The sequence below is a fragment of the Oncorhynchus gorbuscha genome, linkage group LG19 (assembly GCF_021184085.1).
Source record: "Oncorhynchus gorbuscha isolate QuinsamMale2020 ecotype Even-year linkage group LG19, OgorEven_v1.0, whole genome shotgun sequence".
NCBI classification, from domain to species: Eukaryota; Metazoa; Chordata; class Actinopteri; order Salmoniformes; family Salmonidae; genus Oncorhynchus; species Oncorhynchus gorbuscha.
In genome coordinates, this window is record NC_060191.1 from 61,395,354 (window position 1) to 61,407,173 (window position 11,820).

The window sequence follows — 11,820 nt, forward strand, 5'->3', positions numbered from 1 at the left end:
AGAAGTGGAGGATGGTGGTTAGCACTCCGGGCTGGGAGTGTGTGTAAGGGCATGTCCAGACAGTTGGCTGAAGTGTCAGGGAAGAGTGTAGCCAACAGCCTCTAAAAGCTTCTGTTCTGTTTTACTGTTGTGTGAAAAACAAACAAAATACACACACACCCTTAATCGCTCTCTCTATCTCACACACGCAGTCACAGTTGCACGCACGCGCACGCACACACGCTGGAGACACTGGGTTGTAATGGGTTTGCGAGGTGTTTGATGTCTCCTGCTGCTGCTGTTAAAAGGTGAGGGGAACACTGGGGTGAGGGAGTGGGTCTACTTTTCTCTGTCTGTCTCTAATTGCTTGTGTTATTCCTTTCCCTCGCTAAACAATCTTTACTCTCCTCTCCTCTCCTCAGGGAGCACTCTCAGACACAGGACATTCTGTCTTAATTCTATAAAAGCCTCTGGTGTTTTCTCCACTCACACCTCGCTCTTCCTCTTTTCTCCATCTCTCCCCCTGCTTCACACCTCAGAGAGTAAATCATTGGGCCTCAGAGAGTGTCCAGTATGTAGTATTTCTATTTATTAAGGATCCCCTTGACTTCCTGCCAAGTCAGCAGCTAGTCTTCCTGGGGTCACGCAACATTAAGGCAGTTATATACAATTCAAAATATTACATTACATAACACTTTTCACAACACATTGTGTGCCCTCAGGCCACTACTCTACTGTCACGTATCTACAATACAAAATCCACATGTAAGTGTGTGTAGAGTGCATGTGTAACGGTTTTCTTGTGGTGAAGGAGAGGCGGACCAAAATGCAGCGTGGTTTCTATTCATGGTTCTTTAATGAAGAAAACTATACATGAACAGACTAACAAAAACAAGAAACGTGAAAACCTAAAACAGCCCTATCTGGTGCAAACACAGAGACAGGAACAATCACCCACAAACACACAGTGAAACCCAGGCTACCTAAGTATGATTCTCAATCAGAGACAACTGGGCAGACTGGCGGCACTGGCGGCGCTGGGCAGACTGGCGGCACTGGACAGGCGGGAGACTCCGGCAGCGCTGGAGAGGAGGAAGGCTCTGACAGTGCTGGACAGGCGGGAGACTCCGGCAGCGCTGGAGAGGAGGAAGGCTCTGACAGCGCTGGACAGGCGGGAGACTCCGGAAGCACTGGAGAGGAGGAAGGCTCTGACAGCGCTGGACAGGCGGGAGACTCCGGAAGCACTGGAGAGGAGGAAGGCTCTGACAGCGCTGGAAAGGCGAGACGCACTGTATGCCTGATGCGTGGTGCTGGCACTGGTGGTACTGGGCCGAGGACACGCACAGGAAGCCTGGTGCGGGGAGCTGCCACCGGAGGGCTTGTGCGTGGAGGTGGTACCGGATAGACCGGACCGTGCAGGCACACTGGAGCTCTTGAGCACCGAGCCTGCCCAACCTTACCCGGTTGAATGGTCCCGGTCGCCCTGCCAGTGCGGCGAGGTGGAATAGCCCACACTGGGCTATGCAGGTGAACCGGGGACACCGAGCGCAAGGCTGGTGCCATGTAAGCCGGTCCAAGGAGACGCACTGGGGACCAGATGCGTAGAGCCGGCTTCATGTCTTGGCTCGATGCCCACTCTAGCCCGGCCGATACGCGGAGCTGGAATGTACCGCACCGGGCTATGCACCCGCACTGGGGACACTGTGCGCTCCACCACATAACACGGTGCCTGCCCGGTCTCTCTAGCCCCCCGGTAAGCACAGGAAGTTGGCTCATGTCTCCTACCTGGCTTCGCCACACCTCCTGTGTGCCCCCCTCCAAGAAATTTTTGGGGCTGCCTCTCGGGCTTCCTTGCCAGCCGTGTTCCCTCATGTCGCCGGCTCCTCTCTCCGGCTGCCTCTGCTCTCCTAGCTGCCTCCACCTGTTCCCATGGAAGGCGATCTTATCCCGCCAGGATCTCCTCCCATGTGTAGCAACCCTTGCCATCCAATACATCGTCCCATACCCAAATAATAGAAAAACAAACATAGACTGCCCACTCCATCTCACGCCCTGACCATACTAAATAATGACAAAACAAAGGAAATAAAGGTCAGAACGTGACAGCATGTCTTCTCATGTGTGTGTGTGTGTCTCTTCACAGTCTCCGCTGTTCCATAAGGTGTATTATTATCTGTTTTTTATCTGATTCTACGGCTTGCATCAGTTATCCGCTGTGGAATAGAATTTAATGTAGTCATGGCTTTATGCAGTACTGTGTGCCTCCCATAGTCTGTTCTGGACTTGGGGATTATGAAGAGACCTTTAGTGGCATGTCTTGTGGGGTATGCATGGGTATCTGAGCTGTGTACTAGTAGTTTAAACAGACAGCTCTGTAGATTCAGCTTGTCAACATTTCTTAGTGATGGAGTCAATCTCTCCTCCACTTTTGGACATTATAGATTTACATACATATTATTAACGTGAGCTCTCCATGTATATTTAAGGGCCAGCTGTGATGCCCTTTTCTGAGCCAATTGTCATTTTTAGGGGGCCCTCTTTGTGGCACCTAACCACACGACCAAACAGTAGTCCAGGTGCGACAACAGTAGGGCCTGTAGGACCTGCCTTGTTAATAGAGTTGTTAAGAAGGTAGAAACTAGGACCTGTAGGACCTGCCTGTTGACAGTGTTGTTAAATCAAATCAAATTTTATTTGTCACATACACATGGTTAGCAGATGTTAGTGCGAGTGTAGCGAAATGCTTGTGCTTCTAGTTCCGACAATGCAGTGATAACCAACAAGTAATCTAACTAACAATTCCAAAACTACTGTCTTATACACAGTGTAAGGGGATAAAGAATATGTACATAGGGATATATGAATGAGTGATGGTACAGAGCAGCATACAGTAGATGGTATCGAGTACAGTATATACATATGAGATGAGTATGTAGACAAAGTAAACAAAGTGGCATAGTTAAAGTGGCTAGTGATACATGTGTTACATAAGGATGCAGTCGATGATGTAGAGTACAGTATATACGTATGCATATGAGATGAATAATGTAGGGTAAGTACATTATATAAGGTAGCATCGTTTAAAGTGGCTAGTGATATATTTACATCATTTCCCATCAATTCCCATCATTAAAGTGGCTGGAGTTGGGTCAGTGTCAATGACAGCGTGGTGGTGTAGGTGTCCTGGAGGGCAGGTAGTTTGCCCCCGGTGATGCGTTGTGCAGACCTCACTACCCTCTGGAGAGCCTTACGGTTGAGGGCGGAGCAGTTGCCGTACCAGGCGGTGATACAGCCCGCCAGGATGCTCTCGATTGTGCATCTGTAGAAGTTTGTGAGTGCTTTTGGTGACAAGCCAAATTTCTTCAGCCTCCTGAGGTTGAAGAGGCGCTGCTGCGCCTTCTTCACGACGCTGTCAGTGTGAGTGGACCAATTCAGTTTGTCTGTGATGTGTATGCCGAGGAACTTAAAACTTGCTACCCTCTCCACTACTGTTCCATCGATGTGGATAGGGGGGTGTTCCCTCTGCTGTTTCCTGAAGTCCACAATCATCTCCTTAGTTTTGTTGACGTTGAGTGTGAGGTTATTTTCCTGACACCACACTCCGAGGGCCCTCACCTCCTCCCTGTAGGCCGTCTCGTCGTTGTTGGTAATCAAGCCTACCACTGTTGTGTCGTCCGCAAACTTGATGATTGAGTTGGAGGCGTGCATGGCCACGCAGTCGTGGGTGAACAGGGAGTACAGGAGAGGGCTCAGAACGCACCCTTGTGGGGCCCCCGTGTTGAGGATCAGCGGGGAGGAGATGCCTACCCTCACCACCTGGGGGCGGCCCGTCAGGAAGTCCAGTACCCAGTTGCACAGGGTGGGGTCAAGACCCAGGGTCTCGAGCTTGATGACGAGCTTGGAGGGTACTATGGTGTTGAAGGTAGAGCAGCGCTTTATTATGGACATACTTCTCCCCAGCAACTATTGTATCAACATGTTTTGACCATGACAGTTTACAATCCAGGTTTACTCCAAGCAGTTTAGTCACATCAACTTGCTGAATTTCCACACTATTTATTACAAGATTTAAATGAGGTTTAGGATTTAGTGAATGATTTGTCCCAAATATCTAAGACTAACTTATTCATAGTCAACCATTCTGAAACTAACTGCAGCTCTTTAAGTGTCTAGTGCTAAGTATGGTCAGCCATAGCTACACAGAGGGAGAGGAGGGGAGCAAGGGAGCTCACCATCCCACTGTGATTAGTAGAGGCTTATCGCCAAACACACACATACACAGTTCACCTTCCACAAAACTAGAAAGGAGTGCAAGAGACAAGAGACCATGAAGACATAATCACAGCCATGAGCAATGTCTGAAGAGGAGGAGGGAGGGAGGGAGGGAGGGAGGGAGGGAGGGAGGGAGGGAGGGAGGGAGGGAGGGAGGGAGGGAGGGGAGGGAGGGAGGGAGGGAGGGAGGGAGGGAGGGAGGGAGGGAGGGAGGGAGGGAGGGAGGGAGGGAGGGAGGGAGGGAGGGAGGGAGAATTTAGTGAGACCTTGAAAAGCAAACTGGGTGTTCTGTGGTTCAGAGGTACTATTGCCACAGGCTATAAGCTCACCGTAATACATACACCTGTAACCTTTTGTATTCTTCTGAATTAAACGGTGATATACTCCACATATGTTCACATTTGCATATCTCAGTGGAGTGTTGTAGTGGATATTGGAACAAGAACCCAGAGTCTGAGCTATATCTCTTGTGAGATCATTAGGATAATACTATTCTGCTCTGAACTCCTACACTAAAGTAATTAAGTAGCCTGGAGATTGCCTCTCTCCTTTTTCTGTAGCGGTAGTCAGTACAAGTACACCCCCTGGACAGGACGCTAGTCTATCGCAGGGCCGTATCCCCAATCTATCTCCTTAATACTGAGTGTCAAGCAGAGATGCATTGGGTCCCATTTTTACAGTATTTGCTATGACTCAGCAGGGGATCAAACTCCCAACCTTGCAATCTCTGAACAGACTCTCGAACAACAAGGCCACTGAGTTGGTCACTAAACATTGGTCTGTACAAGAATAATACGCTGATTTGACACTACTCTATTAGCAAAACCCAGATCTGAAGTAAGGCAGATAAAGCAGATCTGAGATCAATGAGGTAGCACTCCCCCTCCATAGTTTGCCATAATCTGATATAAGAGCACTGATTTGAGATCAGTGAAATAACTCTACTCCATGCTGAGCCTGATCTAAAATGACAGATATTGCTGATCTAGGATCTACTGCACTCGTCTACACTGAGCCTTGGTTTTTGAGCCAGATCTAAAAAAAAATAGGAGAAACCAGCAAGGCTGTTCTGAGATCAGAAAGGCTGTTCTGAGATCAGAAAGGCTGTACTGAGATCAGCAAGGCTGTACTGAGATCAGTGAGGTAACAGAATGTCGTCATCCATGTTGAACCATGGTTTTCCAGTCGCTGCACGTCAGGCAGGATTTGTACTGCCTCCTGTGTCACTGTCTGGCCCGGCCAGCGATTTATGGAGCGCTCCCATAATGCACTTCCTCTCTGAAAAGGAGGACATAAATCTGACGCTTGTTTTGTCACGCCTTTTTTATTGGCTGATGGGGTCCTCTTTCCTTTCGCTCTTCTGCTTATTATATCGAACACACACACACACACACACACACCAAATAATATTATTGAATGAACAATGTACACTGAGTATACAAAACACGCTGACAAATTCAACGTGCAACACAATATTACAAATTTGTTCCTAATGTTTGGTATAATCCGTTTATAGTTCAGGTTTTCTGAAGAGGAAGCATAGTCTATATTGAAATAATACATTATGTTTTTGATGAAGGTGGACGATTCTGTTAATCACAACTCTTTATTTGATTTATTTAAACTCTGTGCACTGAATAATACATTTCTGCATTATGTACCTCATTTCCACATATACATTAATCTAACAACAGCAGCCCAAATACTCCTGCAGCAGGCCAATACGTATCACCAAGTAATACTTTGCATCCTCTATTGACTGAGTCATATTACATTTTAAGTATGTGTATACTTTCTGATTGAACCCCCCCCCCCCCAAAAAAAAAAAGGTTCCTCCATGGAAACAGACACTGAGGGTAAATTAAAATACACATACTGCAGGTAATGAGCTATCTAAATTCCGAGTTCATATTGCATGGAATTACACAAAATCGCAGCTCCCGGCAGCTCTGGCAACAACAACAAACATGCACTGCTTTCTACTCACCCGAAAAAAAAAAATATCCCCACCACGCAGCTGAGCGTGAGACATGGTGGGTTCGTTTAAGCCACAGCGTGCAGTGCAACCGTGAATGCAATAATGTCTTTGTAAATAGCTTCGCCACTTCTTTGCTGCTACTTAGCTGCTGTCAACATGGGCATACATACACAAACACACAGCTCTAGATTTTGAGCGGGTGACTTGATGGTGACTTTGATTAATTAAAGGGAGTTGATTATTCATTCACGGTTCTTGCAATGAAACGGTGGCTAAACGGAAAATGACAGTGGAATAGCGCACCTCAAAAAGTTCGAGGAGAACAACCAATTCAAGAGTTTTCTCTAGTTACTTAAATGTCATAGATGCACCGTTCAACTGTTGAATTTGGAAGGCAGAAGAAAACAAATGACATTTTTTCAGAATGTTACTGTATGTCTCACACGCGTGTTTCTCTCGCTTTTACACGGACTTAAAGGTGCAACTTCAAAATGCGGCTTGTGGGCCAGGATAACAGCACAAACTGTAAATTGAACAATGGGTTCTCATGTTCTCCCGAATTTAGAGCTGCGTTGCGGCCCTGGGGACTCAATTAGAACCGTGTTGTGCCAGAGTTTCCACCCCCATTGACTGGGCGTTACTTTGTTTACTTCTTACTTCGCAGCCGAGCAGGGGCTCGAAAAGCCCTACAGTCCTGAGATACTACCATGCAATCTCCAGATGGACAAAGTCTACACATTTGTGGGTGGAGTTGAGGACAGAGCATGTGTACAGTTACACGCAAACACCAACAAACACATGTATTGGTAACTTTAGCACCACGGACACCGCATTAAAACACGCTCAGTCATTTATTGCAAATCAGCACCATTGACAACGCATTCTCTCCCGCTCGCTCTCTCACACACTGTTTGCCGTTGGTTTGAGCTCTGCTCAGGGTCAGGCTATAATCATATTCAAATGAAAATGCAGGTGAAGCACAAGCTTGGACTCCATAATCAGGCCATTGGTTATTATCATACGTCTCCATACTACTCGGCTACTAACATATAGAGACAATATATGCCTATTGGGCGCACGAGAAGCCAGGCGCAAAGGCTGCTTTCTATCCGACGCACAGGGACTCGCGCTGAGCAACACCTAATCATGCCTCCGACACCTGCCAATGCTGCCAGGTGCAACAGAAGCCCCAGTCTACGGGGAGTATATTACGTGTACCTGGTGCCAGATCAACCAGTTCACCTGTGGCACCGGAGTTGCTCGTGAGCAGCTCGAGAGCAGTTAGTCTCCTATGTGCGGTAACACTGATATATTTATCCCACCAAGGGAGTGCGGTCCCCAATAACATCCATTATCGATATCAATAAATCATAATTCTGCAATAACAGCATTAGCCTATACGGCCTGTGATGATAATGCTATGGCTGATCATTACAATTAAACGGCTAATAATAGTAACAAGCATCATCATCATCACCACCATCAGTACCATCACCATCAGCAGCATTGGCAGCATCATACTATCTATTAATATTACCACCTCATATCTCTTAGACAACCTAAGATCTGTCTTGGCAGATTAGAGAAGGCAGGCTAAAATATGTCTATCACATGGCGAGAGACTATATTAATAGACCTATGTCACAGTGAAAACTTGGACACATTGTTACACTCAACGCAACGGCATCACTCCTCCTGTCCCAGAGGCACCTCTGCTCACTCCTCCGCCAGCCTCCCTACAATGAACAAATCCACCCCGAGCCCCGGAAGCTCTACAAATAACAGCCGTATAACCATATCATATCAGAGGGTCTAAATGAACAGAATCACAGCGCGATCAGCCCACATTAGTGGTCAAAATGCTCCGATATGGACCATCTCTTCCTATGCTCCCTCCCATCGCCACCTCTTCTACAAGAAGCACATTGCAGAGTGAGAGCGCACCACGCAGGACGGTTGGGGTAGGTAACGCCAAGTTCCCTTTCACCTACCTTTCACGGTGTGACAAGCACAGAGCCCCAAAGCAAACCCGGCCACCAGCAGCACCACCTCGGATATACGCTGCATATTCATGGCGTGGTGTGAGCGAAATACAGACAGGGCACGGTGACCTCTCTCCTCTCTCTCCGATCTTTTCCACCCGCTCCTTCAATTCAGCCTGTCCCAACGTTCTCTCTTCTTCAAGCTGTAAAACTGTTCACTGATGATATGCCGGACTCGGACTAAAGATAGCGAGCTAAGAGTGGTATAATACGCGCGTGGTATACGAAAAGCGAGGCAGGGAAGGAGGCTTGTTCCGCGAAGAAACCGTGAAGATGCGCGGTATAGTTACCAGAGCTCGTTCGTTGCTCGTTCGATGCACAACTAACTGCTTAGTGATAAGACCTGACCGTAGACCATCGCTACCCCGGACTGGACTGTTACGTCACGGGGAGGAGAGGAATGGATTCATATTAATATTGTATTCTCTCATACCGCTCCCTCCTATTACTAAACAGCACCGCGATCACACATTTCTCCTCTCCTCGTCTGAAATTATTAATCTGACCGATTTGATCATGATAATTAATTGTGAATGTTATACTGATGATTAGCTCATTAGACTACCACTGTCACGAGGATGTATCTTACCCACTTATCTCCACCTACTGAATATATATCCATAGCTGCAGGACTGGGGTGCCGAGTGCAGGGAGATTGAAAGAAATCACCTTTCTAATAAAGCTATTGGGGGCATGGCAACAGGCCTAGCTGATTATTGAGATGCTGGCTGTCAGTGAAAAGCAATACATCCACAATATGTGTGAAGATAATGTGTCTTAGATATCATTTTAAATGTTGAGACAAGAACTAGGGAGGGGGGTGTGACGAAGATATTGGCGCATCTCTATCCAGAATGGGCCCAGCTCTCCAGAATAGGCTGAGCTGTCTCCCGCCAATTCTTGGGCATTCCTTTTTTCATTGTGTTAACTGTTTGCCCAAGGATTGTTTAGTTGTATCAATTCCCCATTACATATGTCACCAGTAGTACATTTACTGTTCATCCCTTTCCTTTGGTGACATTAACTTCCGTGCATGGGTTAAATTGGGCCTATACAGTTTCTCATTCTCAGAATTGAAAGGTTGTTTGCAGAGTTCACAACCTGTTACACTTGTGAGAAACACGTTTTGGTTTATTTCATTCATACTATCATTTAGGAGTTTTGCATTTGTTTAAAATGGTATTTTGTTTGGAGGCTCTATGTGAACAATGTGCATGTGTCTGCGTTCTCTGTTGTCATAACGTTGACCGAGCGTGCGAATCTGAGCATTCATAGAAATCGGCTAAATGGCCTGCTGCACTGAAATGTAGGATTTCTGATTGTCTGAACTTACCATCACCAATAAACTGAGCTTCTCACTCATTGTTTCTTCACCTCACACAGTAAGTCAACAAAGTCAGGTTAAAATTATGATAGAGCACCACCTGTTTTAAGCTTCACATTTTTAGCAAAACAAATGTTGCCTGTTTTGCATGTTATTTCTGCATTAATACAGTTGAAGTCAGAAGTTTACATACACTTAGGTTGGACTCAATAAAACTCGTATTTCAACCCCTCCACAGATTTCTTGTTAACAAACTATAGTTTTGGCAAGTCGGTAAGGAAATCTACTTTGTGCATGACACAAGTCATTTTTCCAACAATTGTTTATAGACAGATTATTTCACTGTATCACATTTCCAGTGGGTCAGAAGTTTACATGCACTAAGTTGATTGTGCCTTTAAACAGCTTGGAAAATTCCAGAAAATAATGTAATGGCTTTAGAAGCTTCTGATAAGATAATTGACATCATTTGAGTCAATTGGAGGTGTATCTGTGGATGTATTTCAAGGCCTACCTTCAATCTCAGTGCCTCTTTGCTTGACATCATGGGAAAATCAAGATAAATCAGCCAAGACCTCAGAAAAGAAATTGTAGACCTCCACAAGTCTGGTTCATCCTTGGGAGCCATTTCCAAACACCTGAAGGTACCACATTCATCTGTACAAACAATATCTCAGGAAGGAGATGCCTTCTGTCTTCCTAGAGATGAACGTACTTTGGTGCAAAAAGTGCAAATCAATCCCAGAACAACAGCAAAGGACCTTGTGAAGATGTTGGAGGAAACAGGTACAAAAGTATCTCTATCCACAGTAAAACAAGTCCTATATCGTCATAACCTGAAAAGCCGCTCAGCAAGGAAGAAGCCATTGCTCCAAAACCTCCATAAAAAAAGCCAGACTACGGTTTGCAACTGCACATGGGGACAAATATCATACTTTTTGGAGAAATGTCCCCTGGTCTGATCAAACAAAAATAGAACTGGTTGGACATAATGAACATTGCTTGCAAGATGAAGAACACCATCCCCACAGTGAAGCATGGGGGTGGGAGCATCCTGTTATGTGGGTGCTTTGCTGCAGGAGGGATTGGTGCACTTCACAAAATAGATGGCATCATGAGGAGGACAATTATGTGGATATATTGAAGCAACGTCTCAGGACATCAGTCAGGAAGTTAAAGCTTGGTCACAAATGGGTCTTCCAAATGGACAATGACCCCAAGCATACTTCCAAAGTTGTGGCAAAATTGCACAAGGGCAACAAAGTCAAGGTATTGGAGTGGCCATCACAAAACCCTGACCTCAATCCCATAGAAAATTTGTAGGCAGAACTGAAAAAACATGTGCGAGCAAGGAGGCCTACAAACCTGACTCAGTTACACCAGCTCTGTCAGGAGGAATGGGCCAAAATTCACCCAACTTATTGTGGGAAGGTTGTGGAAGGCTACCCAAAACGTTTGACCCAAGTTAAACAATTTAAAGGCAATGCTACCAAATACTAATTGAGTGTATGTAAACCTCTGAACCACTGGGAATGTGATGAAAGAAATAAAAGCTGAAATAATATATTCTCTACTATTTTTCTGACATTTCACATTCTTAAAAGAAAGTGGTGATCCTAACTGACCTAAAACAATGATTTTCTACGAGGATTAAATGCATCCCTGGCTTGCAAGCATCCCGCTTTTTCCTCCAAACGTAATGGGCATTACAGCCAAACAGTTCTATTTTTGTTTCATCAGACCAGAGGATATTTCCCAAAAAGTATGATCTTTATCCCCATGTGCAGTGGCAAACCGTGGTCTGGCTTTTTTATGGCGGTTTTGGAGCAGTGGCTTCTTCATTGCTGAGCGGCCTTTTCTGAGGTCTTGGCTAATTCCTTTTGATTTTCCCAGGATGTCAAGCACAGAGGCACTGAGTTTGAAGGTTGGCCTTGAAATACCTCCACAGGTACACCTCTAATTGACACAAATTATGTCAATTAGCCTATCAGAAGCTTCTAAAGCCATGACAACATTTTCTGGAATTTTCCAAGCTGTTTAAAGGCACAGTCAACTTAGTGTATGTAAACTTCTGACCCACTGGAATTTTAATGCAGTGAAATAATCTGTCTGTAAACAATTGTTGGAAGAATTACTGTGTCATGCACACGGTAGATGTCCTTACCGACTTGCCAAACTATAGTTTGTTAACAAGACATTTGTGGAGTGGTTGAAACAAGTTGATG

The 11,820-nt window shown here is 45.7% G+C and overlaps 1 protein-coding gene across 1 annotated transcript in view; it reads right to left on the reverse strand.

The window, feature by feature from the left end:
* Positions 1 to 8,641, reverse strand: part of LOC124006326 (calsyntenin-2-like) — a 521,555-nt gene extending 512,914 nt beyond the window's left edge. Inside the window, exon 1 of the mRNA XM_046316283.1 lies at positions 8,221 to 8,641. Coding sequence (XP_046172239.1) covers positions 8,221 to 8,302 — 82 coding nt within the window. The 5' untranslated portion in view covers positions 8,303 to 8,641. The remainder of the gene's footprint in view (positions 1 to 8,220) is intronic.
* Between the last annotated feature and the right edge of the window lie 3,179 nt (positions 8,642 to 11,820).